Consider the following 22,190-nt stretch of genomic DNA (forward strand, 5'->3'; position numbering starts at 1 on the left):
TATCAACACAAAGGCCACATGTGAAAAACCCACAGCTAACAGTACACTAGGTAGAGGAAAAGCTGTTAGATCTTCACTAAGACCAGAGACAAGATCAGGATGTGTGCTTTTGCCATTGTTATTTAACATACAATTCTAAGTTCTAGCCAGAGTAATTAGGAAAGAAAAAGAAATAAATGACATCCAAATTGAAAAGAAGTAATATTATCTATTTTTGCAGATGACATGATCTTATATGTTTAAAACTTTAAGGAGACAGATATATAGATCAACAGAATAGAATAGAGATCCCAGAGATAAACCTTCACTTAGGTGGTTAACTGAGTATGGACAATCATGCCAAGACCTTTTCATTGAGAAAAGACCATCTTTTCATCAAACGGTACTGAGAAAATTGGACATCCCTATGGGAAAGAATGAAATTGGACCCCTCTCATAACATACAAAAATTAACTCAAAATTAATCAAAGACCTAAGTGTAAGTGCTAAACCTGTAAAACTCTTAGAAGAAAAAATAGGGGGAAAAGCTTCATAATATTAGATTCAGTAATGATTTCTTGACAAGGATACCAAAAGCACAGGCAACAAAAGAAAGAATAAACAGAGCTTTATCAATAACTTATGGATCAAAGAATGCTATCAAAAGTGTGAAAAGGTAACCCACAGAAAGGGAGAAAATATCTGAAAATGACACATTTGATAAAGGATTAATATCCATTAATATATAAAGAACTCCAATCCCAGAATAAAATAAATAATTCAATCCAAAGAAAGGACTTGAAAAGACTTTTATTCAAAGAGGATATGTAAATAAGCAATAAATAAGCACAAGAAAAAATATTCAACATAAAAGAAAACGCAAATCAAAATCACAAGATTCTATCATACCCATTAGGACAGGATTATATAAAAACTCCAGGAAACGTTGGTAAGGATATGAATAAATTGATATGCATGAACTACTGGTGAGAATGTAAAATGTAGAGCTACAGTAGAAAACTTTGGTGTTCCCTCAAAAAGTTAAACATAAAATTATCATATGCCACTACACTGGACACTTAAAAAATGATTAAAATGGTAATTTTTGTTATGCATATTTTACCACTATAAAAATGCTTAAAATGCATGCACATAACTTTTAACTTAAGTGTTATAATTAAAGACCATATGTGAGATGGTATCAATATGGAAGATAAAGAGTATCAACCAATTCACTGGCAGAATCCTAATGGGATTAAAAGAAAAAGAACTAAGAGTCAAATGGACAAGTTACCACTACTGAATATATTGCTTTTGTCATGTCAAAACTTTTATGATGTTTCTTGAATTGAAAATACAATTAAAAATTATTAAAGATCAAATATATCAAATAATTTTTAAGGTGATATATATGCAATTATGTGGTATTTGTTTAGAAATGAGTGTTAGTATTATTTGCTTTGATGCAAATTAAACACATGAAAAAATGATGGAATGATGTGTAAGAAAAAGCACGTTTGCATTTTCCCAAGTAAGCAAAATTCTACAATATGCAGATTTTGAAAATAATTTTTCTGTGCTGTTTAGGAAAGAAGCTTAAATAACAGTTAGCTATAGGACCAGATTGCAAATAGCCAAAATTTTTTGAAAATGTACAAATTGTTCTTCATTTTCAAGTTGTAGACATCAGTCTGTGGGGATCACCCATTACTTTCCAAACTTATTTAAAAGCTACTTAGTACTCAATCTACACAAAGAAACAAAGTGACAAGTTCATGTTAAAAACTTCAGTTTCACAGAGTCTGTATTTTTATTACCTGGAATCAAGAGAAGTAAAAAGCTGATCAAATTGTTTCTCCAGAACCTCTATAAGACTGACCGTTTCCTCTTTTGTTTGGTTGTGTATGTGTTCGAGCATCTGGAAAGAACATAATACAAAGATCTAGTTTGGTATTTTTATTTTATAGAAATTGTACCGTCCAAATGATTTTAAAAGTAAAAGGTACTTTTTGGAATTTTCAAAGTAACCGCACAAAAGGAGATTAGGTGATAAAAATGGAATAAAGTTACAAGGTTCAACATTAAATCACAGTATTTGTCAGCAAGATCACATCTTTGTTGGCACTGTGCACTGATAAACTGGCGAAAAGGCCTAGAAAGTCCACTAAGTCTTCTAAACTTATTTCTTTTTATCATTACAAGAAGAGTCATTCTGGAGAGCTGAATTTCTCTCTGGCTGGATTCCTTAATTGAAAAAAAAAAACCTTAATATGTAATATTAAACATACTTGAATTAAAATGTCAACTATTCCACATCTTTGCATTTTTTGACAAAGAATTGTTGCTTGAGATCTGTGGCCCCTTTTTTTCTTCCATTTTCTCCCTTTTAGAATAGGAATGTCTATCCTATACCTATCCAATCAATGTATTTTGGAAACAGATTATCTAGTTTCACAGGTTCAGGGCTGGAGAGGAATTTTGTCCCAAAATAGATCATACCCTGAGTCTCAGCCATACCTGATATACAGAAGATACTTAGATGAGATTTTTGGACTTACAGTTGATGCTGGAATAGATTTAAGACTAGGTTGGGATGGGGTAAATGTATTTTGCATATAAGAAGGACATGAATGGATAAAGAAAATGTGGCATATGTGTACAATGGAATATTACTCAGCCATTAGAAATGACAAATACCCACCATTTGCTTCAACATGGGTGGAACTGGAGGGTATTATGCTGAGTGAAATAAGTCAATCGGAGAAGGACAGGCATTGTATGGTCTCATTCATTTGGGGAATATGAAAAATAGTGAAAGGGAATAAAGGGGAGGGGAAAAAATAGTGGGAAATATCAGAAAGGGAGACAGAACATGAAAGACTGCTAACTCTTGGAGACGAACAAGGGGTGATGGAAGGGGAGGTGGGCGGGGGGTGGGGGTGATTGGGTGGCGTGCACTGAGGGGGTTACTTGATGGGATGAGCACTGGGTGTTATGCTATATGTTGGCAAATTGAACTCCAATAAAAAATAAATAAATAAATAAATAAATAAACAAACAAACACAATAAAAAAAAAGGGACATGAATCTGGTGTGGGGGGGAGGGTTAGAGAACAGACTGTTACAGGTTGTATTTTGTCCACCCCTCTCCCAAATTCATATGTTGGGGTCTTAACTCCTATGTCAGCTATAATCTTTTGATTGCCTTTGTTGTAAATTTGTTGTTGCTGGGTGCTTAGGTGGTTGTTCTTTGTCACTAAATGAGTCTCTCTTTTGGGAGATGAACTAAAGGAAGAAAGAGAATAAGATTCTTTGTGTAAGGGTATACAGCCAAATAATGAGCACTGTTAGAAAGATGATCTGCAATACTTCCAAACAAAATTCAGCTCATAGAAAGAAAAAAATCATGGTTCTTTACTAGTGCTCCAATTTCAGTAGGCTGCTAGCAAAACAATGCTGCAAGACCAAGCCTAGCAGGCTATAGGAGTTTTCCATTCTTTTGTATGTTTCTCTGTCATTTGATTATCATGCTCAATAACTTAGTGCTAAGCTCTAACTTCAGTGATATACATCTAAATATGCACATTTAAAAAGAACATGCCTTAATTTACTATGGAATTGAGTCATTTAAAATGCTTACTTTTACAGCAACATTTAATTGTTCAAAATTATAGCCTGCTATCTTCAACGCTTCATCAATTTCTTCTGCAGTTTTAGTTTCCTAAGAAGGGGAAGAGAGTCCACATACAAATATAAAACATAAAAACAGATGCTTACATACATCAGTTGCAAAAATATCAAGCTACAATTTTGACAAAAGTAACACAGACCACCACAGAAGTCTGAAAACAAAAATGACACTTAGTTCTATTTATCAAGAAATTAAAAACCATTAACACTTTAGAGTTTTGATTATAGATTATAGTATTCCAGATTTTTTAAGAGGTCTTTTAGAAAAAATAGAATGTTCTGTGTAACCATTTTCCAACTTAAAACTATCCTGAAAAATGTATCATGGGAGTAAATGCACATACATGTAAAATTTAAGTTTTAAAAGAAGATTATAATTTGGCTATGTTAAAATTTAAATTTGAAGTAAAAGCAAGATTAAGCACTTTCTCCCTTCCCCCTTAGCTCACTAAAAGTCTCTTTAATAACAGCATTTTGGAATTTGTTCTATTTCTAATCTTAAAATAATACATTATTTAAAGTTATAGTAACAGGTAAAATTCAATCTTCCAACAATAACATCATCATCCTCACAGTGAACGTCATTAGGCCTTTTGGCTGCAATTAAAATGGGAAAATTGCATTCAGAATTTAGAAACTTGTACTTCACACAAGTTTCACATAATCTAGATTCAATAACTAGGTTCAGGGAAGTTTCCTAAGTTTCCCTTCCTAAAGGGAAGAAGCTACGTATGATTAAATGTTAAGAACACTAACACAGTTGGTCAAAGGGAAAATGGGCTGCCTTAGGAAGAAATGAGGATTATTCGCATATTTAGAAAACAAGAGATTCAAATAAAGAATGTAGGTCTACCTCTTACCTTTATGCTTCCAAAAAAAATAAAAATAAAAAAAAACTACAGTTATAGGGACCGTGAGAGGAGAGGAGAGGAGAGAGGAGTTAAGCTACAAGACACAAGTAAAAATGTTTGCTTTCATCTTACTTCATGAATAACATTTTTCATACCGCCATTATAGATGATGAGTTCAAAATAGTCCTGTGTGTGGATGTTGCATGTTCTAAACCAATAGTTAGCTGATCAGAAGTCTTTTTAAAGTCCTGAGAGCAATTCTTTGTCCTGAAAAGTGTCAAGTACATTATTTTAAATACCACATTAACTTTTAACCTTCTATTCTGATTTTTACTCTATCAAAAATAATTCCTGTGATGACATATAGTAACATGTACAGTGGGTTCTCAGTCATCTATGAAAGCAATGAGAGGGAAAGTATGGCTAAATATGCTGCCATATAAATTTATTTTACCACGAATTCAGCTTCTTAGCAAATCCCTAAAAATAAATAAAAATTTATCCCACAGTATAAATTGTCTTTAATCTCATTACCTCTCCTTACCCGATATTTTTTGGTAGAGATGTTGACAGTCACCGAACTGTCTTTAAGCTCAATTACTTACACACAAATGCCAGCTATTTTTAAAAAATGTGCTCATAGGCCTGGATAATTTACAAAAAGGTAATGAACTTACTAGGTAACTTACTTGCAAAGAAAAAAATAGTTTTATTTCTTACCTACCCATGCTAGAGTTTTTGCCTATTTTTATATCCCCATATTGGCTAACAGACAGTAAGCTCTAAATAAGTGTTTGCTGAATAAGTTAATCATAAGCCTGTAAGAGTTTATAAAAGAAACTATGATGTTTGAATGCTACCTTTTTGTTTTTTAAAGGTTTTATTTATTCATGAGAGACACATGGAGAGAGGCAGAGACATAGGCAGGGGGAGAAGTAGGCTCCCTGTGGGAAGCCTGACGTGGGACTCAATCCCAGAACCCCAGATCATGCCCTGAGCCAAAGGCAGACACTCAACCACTGAGCCACTCAGGTCCCAATGTTAACTTTATAGAGAAAAAGAAAACTGACAAGTTAAATTTTTAAACGTTCAATTCTTTTGGAAAATGAATATTCGTGTTCTTGAAAACATGTGAATAAATAAGCCCTTAGGAATCCATTATTCAATTCCTATTCCAAATATTAAATCAGGAAGAAAATATATTATTTTAAAACAGACTTATCCCTTGACACATAAACAACTATTTTAAATTTTTTTATTGGAGTTCAATTTGCCAACATATAGCATAACACCTAGTGCTCATCCCGCCAAGAGCCTTCCTCATTGTCCATCACCCAGTCACCCCATTTATTTACTGCTATGAGATAGGTTCGTTGCTGATTTACTTCTCTGAGAATGGGAGTCCCAAGAGATCTTTCATGCCCGGCCTATTGAAGGTGAAGCTGTCGCCGGGTAATCGGGACCCTTTGTGTTTTGCCCTTGTTTTTGCCCCGCCCACTCCCCCCCACCCCTTGTTCGTTTCCTAGAGTTAGGTGTCTTTCATGTTTTGTCACCCTCACTGATATTTTCACTCATTTTTTCTCCTTTCCCTTCATTCCCTTTCACTAATTTTTATATTCCCCAAATGAATGAGATCATATAATGTTTGTCCTTTTCCGACTGACTTATTTCACTCAGCATAATACCCTCCAGGACCCTCCACGTTGAAGCAAATAGTGGGTATTTGTTGTTTCTAATGGCTGAGTAATATTCCATTGTATACACATACCACATCTTCTTTATCCATTCATCTTTCGATGGACACCGAGGCCCCTTCCACAGTTTGGCTATTGTGGACATTGCTGCTATAAACATTGGGGTGCAGGTGTCCCGGCGTTTCACTGCATCTGTATCTTTGGGGTAAATCCCCAGCAGTGCAATTGCTGGGTTGTAGGGCAGATCTATTTTTAACTCTTTGAGGAACCTCCACAATTTTCCAGAGTGGCTGCACCAGTTCACATTCCACTAACAGTGCAGAAGGGTTCTCCTTTCTCCACATCCTCTCCCAACATTTGTTGTTTCTGGTCTTGTTGCTTTTCCCCAACTCACTGGTGGGAGGTGCTATCTCATTGTGATTTTGATTTGTATTCCCCTGATGGCTAGTGATGCAGAGCATTTTCTCATGTGCTTGTTGGCCATGTCTATGTCTTCCTCTGTGAAATTTCTGTTCTTGTCTTTTGTTCATTTCATGATTGGATTGTTTGTTTCTTGGGTGTTGAGTTTAATAAGTTCTTTATAGATCTTGGATACTAGCCCTTTATCTAATAGGTCATTTGCAAATATCATCTCCCATTCTGTAGGTTGTCTTTTAGTTTTGTTGACTATTTATTTTGCTGTGCAGAAGCTTCTTATCTTGATGAAGTCCCAATAATGCATTTTTGCTTTTGTTTCTCTTGCCTTCATGGATATATCTTGCAAGAAGTTGCCATGGCCAACTTCAAACAGGGTGTTACCTTTCTTCGCCTCTAGGATTTTGATGGATTCTTGTCTCACATTTAGAGCTTTCATCCATTTTGAGTTTATCTTTGTGTATGGTGTAAGAGAATGGTCCAGTTTCATTCTTCTGCATGTGGATGTCCAATTTTCCCAGCACCATTTATTGGAAAGACTTTTTTCCCAGTGTATAGTCTTTACTGCTTTGTTGAATATTAGTTGACCATAGAGTTGAGGGTCCACTTCTGGATTCTCTATTCTGTTCCATTGATCTATGTGTCTGTTTTTGTGCCAGTACCACACTGTCTTGATGACCACAGCTTTGTAGTACAACCTGAAATCTGGCATTGTGATGCCCCCAGCTATGGTTTTCTTTTTTAATATTCCCCTGGCTATTTGGGGTCTTTTCTGATTCCACACAAATCTTAAGATGGTTTGTTCCAACTCTCTGAAGAAAGTCCATGGTATTTTGATAGAGATTTCAGTAAATGTGTAAATTGCCCTGGGTAGCATGGACATTTTCACAATATTAATTCTTCCAATCCATGAGCATGGAATATTTTTCCATCTCTTTGTGCCTTCCTCAATTTCTTTCAGAAGTGTTCTGTAGTTTTGAGGGTATAGATCCTTTACCTCTTTGGTTAGGTTTATTCCTAGGTATCTTATGCTTTTGGGTGCAATTGTGAATGGGATGGACCCCTTAGTTTCTCTTTCTTCAGTCTCATTGTTAGTGTATACAAATGCCACTGATTTCTGGGCACTGATTTTGTATCCTGCCACACTGCCAAATTGCTATATGAGTTCTAGCAATCTTGGGGTGGAGTCCTTTGGGTTTTCTATGTACAGTATCATGTCATCTGCAAAGAGGGAGAGTTTGACTTCTTCTTTGCCAATTTGAATGCCTTTTCTTTCTTTTTGTTGCCTGATTGCTGAGGCTGGGACTTCTAGTACTACTCTGAATAGCAGTGGTGAGAGTGGACATCCTTGTCTTGTTCCTGATCTTAGGGGAAAGGCTCCCAGTGTTTCCCCATTGAGAATGATATTTGCTGTGGGCTTTTCGTAGATGGCTTTTAAGATGCTGAGGAATGTTCCCTCTATCCCTGCACACTCAAGAGTTTTGATCAGGAATGGATGCTGTATTTTGTCAAATGCTTTCTCTGCATCTATTGAGAGGATTATATGGTTCTTGGTTTTTCTCTTGCTGATATGATCAATCACATTGATTGCTTTATGAGTGTTGAGCCAGCCTTGCATCCCGGGGATAAATCCCACTTGGTCATGGTGAATAATCTTCTTAATGTATTGTTGGGTCCTATTGGCTAGTATCTTGTTGAGAATATTTGCATCTGTGTTCATCAGGGATATTGGTCTATAATTCTCCTTTTTGGTGGGGTCTTTGTCTGGTTTTGGAATTAAGGTGATGCTGGCCTCATAGAATGAGTTTGGAAGTATTCCATCTCTTTCTGTCTTTCCGAACAGCTTTAGTAGAATACGTATGGTTTTTTCTTTAAACGTTTGATAGAATTCCTCTGGGAAGCCATCTAGCCCTGGACTTTTGTGTCTTGAGAGGTTTTTGATGACTGCTTCAATTTCCTCCCTGGTTATCGGCCTGTTCAGGTTTTCTATTTCTTCCTGTTCCAGTTTTGGTAGTTTGTGGTTTTCCAGAAATGCATCCAATTCTTCTAGATTGCCTAATTTATTGGCATACAGCTGCTCATAGTAAGTTTTTAAAATCATTTGTATTTCCTTGGTGTTGGTGGTGATCTCTCCTTTCTCATTCATGATTTTATTAATTTGAGTCTTTTCTCTCTTATTTTTAATAAGGCTGGCTAATGGTTTATCTATCTTATTAATTCTTTCAAAGAACCAACTCCTGGCTTTGTTAATCCGTTCAACAGTTCCTCTGGTCTCTAATTCATTGAGTTCTGCTCAAATCTTTATTAATTCTCTTCTTTTCTGGGTGTAGGATCTATTTGCTGTTTTTCTCCAGCTCCTTTAGGTGCAAGGTTAGCTTTTGTATTTGAGTTCTTTCCAGTTTTTGGATGGATGCTTGTATTGCGATGTATTTCCCCCTCAGGACTGCTTTTGCTGTATCCCAAAGATTTTGAACGGTTGTATCTTCATTCTCATTCGTTTCCATGAATCTTTTTAATTCTTCCCTAATTTCCTGGTTGATCCTTTCATCTTTTAGCAGGATGGTCCTTAACCTCCATGTGTTTGAAATCCTTCCAAACTTCTTCTTGTGATTTAGTTCTAGTTTCAAAGCATTATGGTCTGAAAATATGCAGGGGATGATCCCAATCTTTTGGTATCGGTTAAGACCTGATTTGTGACCCAGTATGCGGTCTATGTGGAGAAAGTTTCATGTGCACTTAAGAAGAATGTCTATTCAGTTGTGTTTGGATGTAAAGTTCTGTGAATATCTGTGAAGTCCATCTGGTCCAGTGTATCATTTAAAGCTCTGTTTCCTTGGAGATGTTGTGCTTACAAGACCTGTCAATTGTAGAAAGCACTATATTCAAGTCACCAAGTATAAGTGTATTATTATCTAAGTATGTCTTAACTTTGGTTATTAATTGATATACTTGGCAGCTCCCACATTCAGGGCATAAATATTCATGATTGTTAGGTCCTCTTGTTGGATAGATCCTTTAAGTATGATATAGTGTCCCTCTTCATCTCTTACTATATATAGTCTTTGGGATAAACTTTAATTTATCTGATATACGGATGGCTACCCCTGCTTTCTTTTGAGGACCATTTGAATGGTAAATAGTTCTCCAACCTTTTATATTCAGGCTGTAGGTGTCCTTATGTCTAAAATGGGTCTCTTGTAAACAGCAAATAGATGAGTCTTGCTTTTTTATCCAGTCTGAAACCCTGTGTCTTTTGATGGGATCATTTAGCCCATTCACGTTCAGAGCTATTGAAAGATATGAATTTAGTGTCATCATGATACCTATTCAGTCCCTGTTTTTGTGGATTGTTTCCTTGGACTTCCTCTTTCTTTTACAGGGTCCCCTTAATATTTCTTGTAGAGCTGGTTTAGTGATCACATATTCTTTCAGTTTCTGCCTATCTTGGAAGCTCTTTATCTCTCCTTCTATTCTGAATGAGAGCCTTGCTGGATGAAGTATTCTTGGCTGCATGTTCTTCTCATTTAGGACCTTGAATATATCTTGCCAGCCCTTTCTGGCCTGCCAGGTCTCTGTGGAGAGGTCTGCTGTTATTCTAATGCTTCTCCCCATAAATGTTATGGATTTCTTGTCTCTTGCTGCTTTAAGGATCTTCTCTTTATCTTTGGAATTTGCAAGTTTCACTATTAAATGTCGAGGTGTTGAGTGGTTTTTATTGATTTAGGGGTGTATCTCTCTATCTCCTGGGTCTGAATGCCTGTTTCCCTTCCCAAGTTAGGGAAGTTCTCAGCTTTATTTGTTCAAATACAGTTTCTGGACCTCTGTCCCTTTCGGCACCCTCGGGAACCCCAATTAGACATAGATTTTTCCTTCTGAGGCTGTCATTAATTTCCCTTAACCTATCCTCATGATCTTTTGTTTTTCTCTTTTTTCCTCAATTTCCTTCCTTGCCATCAACTTGTCTTCTATGTCACTCACTCGTTCTTCTACCTCGTTAACCCTTGTTAGGACCTCCAGTTTGGATTGCATCTCATTTAATTGATTTTTAATTTCAGCCTGATTAGATCTAAATTCTACAGTCATGAAGTCTCTTGAATTCTTTGTGCTTTTTTCTAGAGCCACCAGTAGCTGTATAATTGTGCTTCTGAATTGGCTTTCTGACACTGAATTGTAATCCAAATTTTGTAACTCTGTGGGAGAGAGGACTGTTTCTGATTTTTTTGTGGTGAGTTTTTCCTTCTAGTCATTTTGCTCAGTGCAGAGTGGCCAAAAACAAGTTGTACTTGATAGAAGTGCAAACTCTTCTCACTGTAGCATTCCAGCTGTTCTCTCTTTAAATCTCAGACCGAATTCGTAGGTTTTCAGGATGATTTGAAAGTTATCTAGGTAAGTTGGCGGGGACAGGTGACTTGGGGACCTTACTTTTCTGCCATCTTGCCCCACCTCCTAAACAACTATTTTAAACCAAACTCTAAAAAAAACCCCCAAAACCCCACCAAACTCTATTGAAATTAGGGAACAGGAGCTTCTAACATAAGTATACTTGACATGGAAAAATTTTTTAAAACGAGTAATTTGGAAAATAATGGGTATTTCAGATGGATTCATCTACTTATGAAAGTGAAATCTCACTTTATAACCACACTAGATATTATATATATTTAGACAAGAACACAATCAGGTTTAAGTTGTGTAAGGTTTAAATAAGCAGAAAATTGCACGTAGAAGTGCAGACCTCTAGATTCTCTTGGGGGAATAAAAAGTAAGATTGGCAACACTGAGTTGGTCTTAATACACAGCAATAACTGGCTGGAGCTGAAAAGGAGCCACCTCCTTTGGAGAGGGTGAACCTTCTTTCATCTGCCACAATTCATACCACTCATTGTTTAAGCTGTACCTTATCCAGTAAGTCACCTGCTGGACTCTTGTAGGTACTCAAATCTGTTGACTGACTTACATGGAGCCAAAAAGATTTCTAAAGATTTATTCTAATCATTTAATACAGAGCTTATGGAGGAAATGTCTGGTGTAATACAAATATAGGGATTAGCATTCAATTAAGTCTGAGTTCCACTGGTTCTGTCAATAACCAGATGCCAGACTTTAGCTAAGTGGCTTATTACCTAAAGAGAACTGTAACTATTCTTTCAGTTTCTAAGCATCCGTTTTAAGTATGGAAAGAGAAGCTGTAGCAGTAATGTGAAAAGCCACTGAATTTTAGTCTAAAAATTTTTTGGAATTTAGGTAGGCAATGAAGAAGCATGGAGCAGGGAAGAGTAGGGAAGTGCTAAGGAGGTAGTCAAAAGGAATAAATAGGGTAGTAGAAATGGAAGATAAATTATGGATATGGAAGATATTGTGGAAATTATATCTGCATGCAGCACGCAAATTAAAGGAGATATGAGGAAATGGGGTGATTTACAGATGCTCAGAGCCATTAACAAAACTGAAAGGTTTCAAATGAGATTGTTCCTTGAAAGTCTCCCGTATCTCCCACATAATTTATTACTATATTAAATATGCTTTAAAAAGTTAAGGCTATACAAAAATATAATTGTCTTCTAAGTAGGGCCTCAATGAATTAATCAAAAGTTTCTTTAACGCTTATAAAGTTGCAAAGTAAAACTATATATATTTTTACTATTATCCATCCATCCCATAGCCAACTCTAAATTTAAATTTACCTAGGACTGAAACACGATTTCAGAAAAACCATAGCAAATGTCAAAACATCATAGTAATTCATCTAACAAGCACTTATTACATATTTATTGTGTCTAACACCAGAAATGTAGAAGCAGTAAAATGTGGTCTATGCCCTTACAGGGGCTTGCTTATAGACTAGCAGAAGGAGACATATATAAATAAATAACTGCAATAAAATATAACACAGGTGGCTGGTTTCTAGCTGTGATAGTTTAAAAAAAAAGTTTGTATTACTAATTCAAAAAGAGCTTTATTAATATATACATATACAAAGTCCTATTAAAGAAAGAAAAAATGAATAAAAGAATCCCAAAATTATCACTTTTCTTTTTATCAATCCAGTCACCTCACAAACCACCTCTTTCCAAAGTACTCTACTGCATCATGCTCATGATACTCTTGAGAATCAATACCTTTCTTAAGCTACACCTTACTCTTAGCCAGCACCAATAACTTATGCTGGAATGACCTTCTCAGCTTTATCTTGCATTTTCCCTCATTTAAATTAAGGACAAACTAATGCTTCTTTAGGAGCTGGATTCTCCATTTCATTAACAGATAAATTATAAAAGAGCACTCTATAATGGGAGATATAGGCTTCCAGAATAATAAGTCACTGGAATAAGAAGTACAGATTAGGGAATATAATCAACAATATTGTAATAGTGTATGGTGAAAGATGGTAGCTACACTTGTGGTGAGCACAGCATAACGTACAGAGAAGATGAATCACTATGGTGTATACCTGAAAATAATGTAATAGTACATCAACTACACTTAAAATTTATAAAATAAAGAGCATTCTATAAACAATTGATCTCTGAATAACATCAATGGTGCTAAAATTATCCTTTCAGAATACACTGAGCTTCAAATACTAAAATAAAGTACACATAGAACATACTTTTTTGGCTGCAATTTTTCCATAAAAGAATCTTCTTTAATACATCCATCTGTTGGGTAGTATCCTTGTCTCATATTTATAGTTGTAGCAACCTTAGGACAAAATAAGAATAAAAACAAAGTCATTCAATAAATTGTTTACCCAGGATTCAAACAACTAATGTGCCATTCAGAGATAAAGTTAATTCTTTTTAAATCAAAGAAAAACTGTACATGTATGATGCTCTTACCCTATTTTAATTTTTGAAGAAATCTAATTTGGCAACTATTAAATAGAACATTAATTAAAACATTCTACCACCATTCTCAAGGAAATACTTGTAATAATACTTTAAATATCTATAAAATTTTCACAATGACATCTCAAGTTATGTTTAAAGATGTTCACAATGACATCTTAAGTTATGTTTAAAACTTAGGAATAAATTTAATAAGAAAAAATAGAAGTTCTAAGAAAAGAAAACCAAATAATTTGTTGGGACCACATAACAAAAAGAGAATAAATGGAGAATCATGTCAAGTTCCTAGGGACAAAGATTTATATATTTTTTTTTATATTTTTTTTCTATTTTTATTTATTTATGATAGTCACAGAGAGAGAGAGAGAGAGGCAGAGACACAGGCAGAGGGAGAAGCAGGCTCCATGCACCGGGAGCCCGACGTGGGATTCGATCCCGGGTCTCCAGGATCGCGCCCTGGGCCAAAGGCAGGCGCCAAACCGCTGCGCCACCCAGGGATCCCGGGACAAAGATTTAATATCCTAAAATACATCTAATATAAAATACAAAAATTTTAATGCAATTCTACAGTTCATATGAAAGTATACTATGGAAAAATTATAAAAATTTTAACATACCATTCAGTAGAGATTTATCCCATCTGATAATGAAGCTAATATAGTTAAAATACTAGGGTACTGGGACAATAAATGAGCAGAATAGAGCCACATATATATGGGAACTTAATACAGAAGACAAGGGGTATTTCAACTAAAACAGAGGAAGGGTTATTCAATACAGTATGAGAAAGGCAGCTAATCATTCTAAAGAATAAAGTTATACACCCACCTGACATTATAGAAAATAGATTACAATATGATTAAATATATATATATATATATATATATCTTTAACATGATACAAATATGGAAAATAATATATAACTGAGATGGGAAGGTCTGCCTAATCAAAGAAAGCCTAGAAACCATGAAGAAGGGGGAAAAATAACTAAAAAAATATTTCTGAATGGCTAAAATTAAAAGTGAAAGACTAGAAGAAAATAGTTAAGATATACAGGACAAAGTATGAATATCCCTACCACATGAAGTATTCTTACAAATTAGGTAAAAGACAATTCAAAAGGAAAATGTGCAAAGGATTTGAAGAGATCTACTAAAGATAAGGAAGCTGATAAGACAACATGTGAAAGTGCTCAATTTCACTAGTAATCAGGGAATTGCAGTTTAAGGCAAGGAGATTCCTACTTCTTGCCCATCAAATTGCCAAACATAAAAATAAATATGACAAATTCAAACATGGATTTCATTTTAGAGTTAGAAATTAACAGAACTTGCTCACAAAATTTTTTTCATCGGAGTGGTTTTGAGGATTATATAAAGATATAGCGAAAAATTTTGAAAACCATCAAATGTTTTTAGTTAAGGGATCAGTTAAGAATTAGAGCACTTATGTACAATGTTTATTTTTTTATGTACAATGTTTATTATGTAGACACTAAATTGTAGGAAAAAGTAATTGTAGGAGTCAGCTAAGTTCACCTAATATACATTAGGCATATTATTTGTTATTTAATGTGAACTCAATTTTGAGTTAAAAATGCATCTTTTTTCTTCTGTGTAGTACTATCAACTGATCTAATTTAAAATTGCACATACGAAACTTTTTAAAAAGCAACTCTAGGAGACTCAGGAAAATAAGTTAACGTTAATGTTGCTAAGAAAAATAAAGCAGACTACTAAATGTTACAGCCTCCCATTTAAATATACTTTTTTGGTGAAGGAGAGGATATTCTGTCAAGGTTTTAAGTATAACATACCAAAGATGGTCATGCATTATAATTAGGGGGACAGTGTTACTTTTAACCAATCACATTGGACCAAATGCTATTTTTAAGAATGCCCCCCCAAAATTGGGTGCTGAAACCTTAATTTCTATATGCCTATTCATTTATCCCCCTTTGTTTTGGCATTTCACAGTAAGAGATTAATGTTACTAACAACAGATTTAATATAGAACATCTCTTCCAAAAAATTTAAGAAAATATTAAATACAATGGACTTAAAAGATTCTTAACATGTAGTATACAAAATTAAGGTTCTCTCCCCAACCCTCACAGCTTGTCATCTAAGTTTTTCCTGGTGGTCTTTCTGCTTGTTTTTGTTAACTGCTAATGAAAAAATGTGGTCAAGTTTAGACAGATATGTTTAGTAAGGCTTCCTCATCCAAGATTATACAATTATATTCTAGTTTACATTTTAATTCACATGTTTAAAACATTTCCAATTCACATGGGATTTTAATATATATTACCTATTGATTAGATTCCCTCTTCACACGGTATATTTTGGACTCAGGTCCAAAAAATCAGTATCAGTTTCTGGAATGATACCTAAGTATGATCCTCTGAACAAAATCTGCCATTTTGCTGTGCAAAATGCAGAATGGCTATTATTTAGTAACAATATCAATCAAAAGCACAGGACAGATGTTCTCAAAGACCCTACAACTACAAAAGATAAAGACTGATAGATAAATCCATATTCACCCAACCTGAGAAATAAGAACAAAGTACATCCATTAATTCTGAATGGAATCATTTAGGCTTAAATTTGAAATAAACAACATTATGTACGTCCTCAACATTAAAGATAATTACAAACATAAGTCTAATGTGAATATAGGTATTAAATCTTTTTAGAAAGGAGCACATAATATAAAAATAATAAACTACGTTACAGAAATATTCTATAAATTCATTCTAATTTAGACTATTCTATTTGCTCTTATTTCAAATAAATATTAGATAACAGCAAAAATCCTAAATTTTAAAAATAAAAGAGTGGTAACAACTTTAGTAAGGTTTCTTGAAGGGACTCCCTTAAACAGTGATCAGCAGAGGTGCCTAGATAGCTCAGTCAGTTAAATGTCTGCCTTTGGTTCAGGTCATGATCTCTGGGGCCTGGGACTGAGCCCCACATTGGCTCTCTGCTCATGGGGGAGCCTAATTCTCCCACTCCCCCAATCCCCACTCATGTGCCCTCCCGATCTCTTTCTCAAATAAATCTTTTAAAAAAATAGTGATCAGCTTTAGTGTATCTAAAGTATCCAATTAGAGTCCCTTGTCAATTCCCCGGGCTAATAGGGAGAGAGGAGGGAAGGATAAGACAAATCACAGATCTTCCAAAGAGTTAGACCTAGTCAAAATGATACAAAAGATGTATCACAACTCTAAAATCAAAACCAGTATTTGTATACATACCATAGGCATTTGTATGGATGTTTTCCAAAATAATACAAGTATGATGATTTAAGACCACTGAACATGAAACCATTTGCCAAAAATGGTAAAAGTTACTATTCTAATAAATTTGTCTGTTTTTTGGGGTATTAGAACAGGATAGGTACAGAGACAGTTCTACCTTCCTGCTTATTCCCCTTTCCTTATTCTCTACCCACCACAAGTCCTGATCGGTCAGGGATCTTCCATTACAACCACAGGAGACTAGGCCCACCCCCCCTTTGTTTTAACTATATAGTCAAGCCACATCTGAGGAATCCACAGACCAAAAAAAAGAAAAAAAAATACAAGAGAAGGGAATCTTCCATAATAAAGGACACTATTTGTAAAGTATGTAATTCCAAACAGACATCTTTTAATATATAAATGCTTCTGCTATAATAAAACCTTAACAAATTCATATAAATGTGTGCATATGTATTTTTACCATGTTTAACCTACAAACCAATTAATCCACACCTAAAATAATCATGGGTCAATTATATACTCATTTTAATGGTCCTGAAGCCTGTAGAAGAACTTCTAAATAATTCAAATTTGACTCAAATCCCTTAAGAAAAGCAGGTATTGTTTCCTTCTCACAAATGAGAAAATTCAGGCTTAGTGTGACAGAACAAGGATGGCATTCCAGGTCTTCTGCCCCTGTATTGTTTCTCACTGACACAGCAGACAATGGATACATACAAATCCTCATCATCTGATATCTCAAGTGGAATATTAAGAATTTAGAGATTAAGATAATTTTTCAGGGACATGCTATAGAAATTGAACTACATTTGTATTTGTAGCAAATGCAAAGGATGTTCATTAAATTTTACTTTAAATCTTTGATCTGTTCTCATTATTATGGGTCTATAGAGCAACTGTATTTTTTTAGTGCCTCTGAAGCTAACTTTAGGCCACTGTTTTCCTTCTCTTTTTAAACTACGGCATCCCTACAAATGTAGATTTGATGACACACAAAGATTGAGGGTCAGGGGAGTTTGAAATTTCTTTGCATGGTATTGGTGTGGTAAAGAAGTGTGTGGATTTAAAAGGAATATACTTCATTAAAAATAAAATAGAGGCAATTTTCCACAGAAGTCTCTAAAGAGTCAAAAAATATGTAGGCTGATTAGTATAGAACTTCAACTCAGCACTCTTGATCATTCTGAGCAATTACACAATAAATCAGAAAAGCTTTATCTCTTGTTAAGCTTTTTTGCTTTAAGAGCAACAAAAATGAAAGTTTTTAGGTTCTAACTAGAAGTATGTTTTCTAACATTTTTACCTTTAACATTAGGTTGTAATGTATTGAAGATGAAAGATGATAAAACTTACCTCACAATCAGGGCATATAATTGTGCTGTATTCTTCAGTTATTAACAAGCACAGTTCACAAAAAGCATGTCCACACTGAAGTTCATGGTGGTGACCTATTGATGAAATTCTGTTGTGAATTAAACTTTTAACATTTTGTTAGCACTGAATGTGAAGCATTAATCAGAGAGGAAAGTTTAAGAGGACTCTCAAGTATGGGAAAAGATGTCAAGTTTCATTAGAAATGTAGGAATTAGGAGCGCCTGGTTAATCAGCTGCCTTCAGCTCAGGTCAGGCTCCTACAGGCCTGGAATCAAGTCCCATATCAGGCTCCCTGCTCAGTGCAGAGTCTGCTTCTCCCTTTCTTTCTCTCCCTCTGCCTTTCCCCCTGCTTGTGCTCGCTGTCTCAAATAAATAAATAAAATCTTTAAAAATACCCCAAAGAAATGCAGGAATTATTAAACAAAAGTCAGGAGAAACTATGTTAAGTGAGAAGGAAAAAAAATATCAAAAACCAGGCAGTACTATGTAATATTGTTTGCATTAACTTGGCGTTTGGTGCCTATAAAACTTTGAATTTGCCATATCTTATAATCATACAAAATGCTCTGACATACTTCACTTGATGTTTGTAAATATCTCAGCTAAGTAAGCTTGGGAAGGTTATATTCAGCTTAGAAATGAATAAACATTTTGGTGATATGGGTAAGTAAACGGTATAATCCAGACTCCAGCCCAGTTCTCTTTCCTTTTCTTTTTAAATTTTTTTTAATTATCTTTAAAGATTTTATTTATTCATGAGAGAGACAGAGAGGGGGTGGGGGGGCAGAAGCATAAGTAGAAGGAGAAGCAGGCTCCAGGCAGGGAGCCTGATGTGAGACTCTATCCCAGGACTCCAGGATCACACCCTGCGCGGAAGGCAGGCATTAAACCGCCGAGCCACCCAAGGATCTCCTCAGTTCTCTTTCCAAGTCCCAAATTCTTTCTACTTGATCCTATTGCCTCTACTAATTTATATTTCCAATCCTGTGAAGACAGCAAGAAGGGAAGATATGAGACACTGGCAAGACCCTTCTCTGGCAAGGAGAAAAGTCAGACGCTACTACTGTCACACATACACAATGACCCACACAAAGATCACTTTCACAAACCTAGCATTTATGAGGGGGAAATATCATAATCTTGAGTGAAAACCTAGTATCAAGATTTTAATGCTCTAAGTAGAATTTGAAGTTTATTGTAATGAACATATTTAAGTATGTAACTTAAAAAACTGTCACTTTAAAACACTTTGCAGGAAAAAAGGAAAACTATTAAATGTCATCTTTTATTGGCAAAAAAAATAGTGTTCTTGCTGATCTGTAAGAAATACATTATTTTGATCAAAAAGCTTTAGTTTTCAAGCCAAGTGACATATCTGACTTGCTTTGACCAAGCTAAAATTTAAAGTTCTACTTTGGGGATCCCTGGGTGGCTCAGCAGTTTGGCGCCTGCCTTTGGCCCAGGGTGCAATCCTGGAGTCCCGGATCAAGTCCCGCATCGGGCTCCCTGCATGGAGCCTGTTTCTCCCTCTGCCTGTGTCTCTGCCTATCATGAATGAATAAATAAATAAATCTTAAAAAAAAATAAAGTTCTACTTAAATTCCAGAGATATTACAAAGAAATAAAAATTATCTAGCTGTTTTATCTTTATAAGATTTCTGATACTGTTCAAATCTAACTTGTGGTGAATAACTTACAAAGCACTTTCACAATTTTATATGCATTAGCACCAATCTAGAGTATTTCTGAACATGGTAATACAAATATATGGAAAAACCAGAGTGATTTTTAAAAACCCTGTTCTAAAAAAAAAAAATTCTGTTCTAAACAACTTATTTCATTCAAACAATAGATATTTTCTATATAACAGCAGTGATTAAAAAAAGGATAGGAGAAACTTGGCTCTCCACCCTAAAACACAACCAATTAACTTTCTCTACAAAGGTTCCTGTCTCTTGGAGGGACTGAGGAAATTAACAACTTTTACTTCGAAAGTATAAACATTAACCAGTTGCAAGGGTGGTAATAGGACTTCAGCAGCTGCAGTTAGAAATTCAACAACTCTTGGTCGGAGACTCAGCACCCTAAGGCATTTTAAATTAAAGTAACTTGAATGTGTTTTCACTTGAGTAGATTCTAAATTAGATCAATAGGACTTCAGTGGATTTTTCCCCTTGACTACAAAGAAAAACACAAGACGCACAGAAGGAACGAATTGTATCTCAAATGAGGTCTTAAGCCAAACTGAGCAATAATGCCTCCCTCCCAATCCCAAACATCTGTTTTTAATCCAGATTTTAAAGTCGTCTGCTTGTTACTCTCACAACAAAAACTACACAAGAAAATAAAATTCTATTACTTCTGGATCACAAGACAATGTGCTACATTTTTAATCTACTCTTTCACAAACCCGTGAGCCTTGGGAAGTTTTCGAAATAGTGCTCAAGAGAGCTCATACACCATCCCCTAAAAGAATCAATGAAAAGAGAGGAGAAGCAGGTGCAAAGTAGAGAGAGCTTTGGGGAGGCACGAAGCCCACTCAACCGACCGCAGTGGGTGTCTCTGCTGCCCTGAGGGTAGCCCTGAGAGATGAGATAGTTGTTCCCGTCCAATCTTGCTACAACCGAACAGCCCCCGACACTGCAGCTCCCTCGGCTCTCGGTCCTTAGGTAGGCCTCGCTCACTCTCCACACCCAGCAGCCTGACGGGGATGGAGCTGGTGAAGGGCAGGTGGCCAAAGCGGGGCAGGGCCCGAGGGGCTCACCCTCAACGTCCTCACCGGAAACTCTGGACACCCTTCTTCCACACTGAGTGCACTGAATCTCAGCAGCACCCCAGGGCCGACTCTTCTTCCCCATCTGTCGATAGGAAGACAGGGTGAACCAAGCCGTGGAACCTTCTGCGGCCATGTCTGCCCCTTTAGGCTCCGAGGGCCGGTACCACGTGCTAGTCCCGGCATCCTTCGTGGCAGCCACCAATCGTCAGAGGCTGGCGGCTCCCAGTAGCCAATCAGAGGTGAGCCCCGCCTCCACTGCAGGCTGCCCTCGTGTCTTCCGGGGGCGGGGCTGGGTGTTTGCGGTTTGCCTTGCACTGCGCAGGTTCAGAAAGGACGCTGCGGGGTGGGGAAACTTTTTACTTTACCGTTTTCCGAAAGCCCACCACGTCAGCCCTTTGCATACAGATTAAGATTTCGCATATTATTGTTTACACTGTTGTTGGGTTTACAGGTAGCAAACAATCCTTTATATTGAAGTAATCCGTCTTGTGGGTGTATCTGGGCCTGAAGCCTAGAGCGGTGTGTGAGAGGGCTCAGTAACTGACCTTCGGGCGGGTGGGAGGCGGGGGGAGGGTAGCTCATCAGTACCTACCGTTGCCGAGAGCCTATTCATAATGTCAGACTAAGGTCTGGTTGTCCTTGACATTGTTGAGCATGATGGTCTACAAGGCACAGCTGGGAGCAGTGGGGCTGCTGAGAATGGGCTCACTGACAGCTCCTGCTTGAGGAGTGCAGAGGTCTCTGTTCCTGCAGAGGAGGGATGGAGACGGCAAGATGTCTTCAGTCTGAGATATCAGTATGACCTACCATGCTAGGAAAAGCCTCCCTAGACCTTAAATCCTGGGCAGGACTAAGGAGTAAAACAGAAAATCGGGCATTTTGGGGAGAAAGGATGGCATAAACCAAGGAGAGGACGTGGGAGATGCAGTAGCCTCTTCATAATGTAATGTGTTCGCCAGTTGGTCAGAGCGTTAATGTCCTTAAAGTGGGGCACCTGGGTAGCTCAGTGGATTAGGGGTCTGCCTCTGTGTCAGGTCATGACCCTAGAGGTCCCTTCTCCATGCCCCCAACCCTGCTGTGCTCTCTCGCGCTCTCAGATTCTTAATTTCCTTAAAGTGAGCTTTACAGAGAGGTATTTGGGGGTCAATATTAGGGTGAAACATTTCTTGGACGCTGTATTAAGGAGTTTGGATTGTACCCTTTAAGCAGTAGACTGCGGGTGAAGTTGTCTGGTAGCAGATATATTGTAGAGGAGGCACCTGGAGATGACAGGCTGCCTTAAGCGGAGAAGAGTGAAAG

At 36.4% G+C, this 22,190-nt stretch overlaps 1 protein-coding gene across 3 annotated transcripts in view; it reads right to left on the minus strand.

Moving 5' to 3' along the window:
* The window catches only part of RNF17 (ring finger protein 17), a 116,460-nt gene extending 95,408 nt beyond the window's left edge, over positions 1-21,052 (minus strand). For 2 of the 3 annotated variants that reach the window (XM_072795836.1, XM_072795834.1), the window contains exons 1-6: positions 20,880-21,048; positions 18,095-18,189; positions 13,239-13,330; positions 4,676-4,787; positions 3,620-3,700; positions 1,797-1,897 (exon numbers count right to left, since the gene is read on the minus strand). In XM_072795836.1, the coding sequence (XP_072651937.1) occupies positions 1,797-1,897; positions 3,620-3,700; positions 4,676-4,787; positions 13,239-13,330; positions 18,095-18,189; positions 20,880-21,024 (626 nt within the window). In that variant the 5' untranslated portion in view covers positions 21,025-21,048. Of the gene's footprint in view, positions 1-1,796; positions 1,898-3,619; positions 3,701-4,675; positions 4,788-13,238; positions 13,331-18,094; positions 18,190-20,879 lie in introns of all 3 variants that reach the window. The other variant, XM_072795835.1, reaches the window with a different exon arrangement.
* Between the last annotated feature and the right edge of the window lie 1,138 nt (positions 21,053-22,190).

This window comes from Canis lupus, chromosome 24 (genome assembly GCF_048164855.1).
Source record: "Canis lupus baileyi chromosome 24, mCanLup2.hap1, whole genome shotgun sequence".
Classification (NCBI taxonomy): domain Eukaryota; kingdom Metazoa; phylum Chordata; class Mammalia; order Carnivora; family Canidae; genus Canis; species Canis lupus.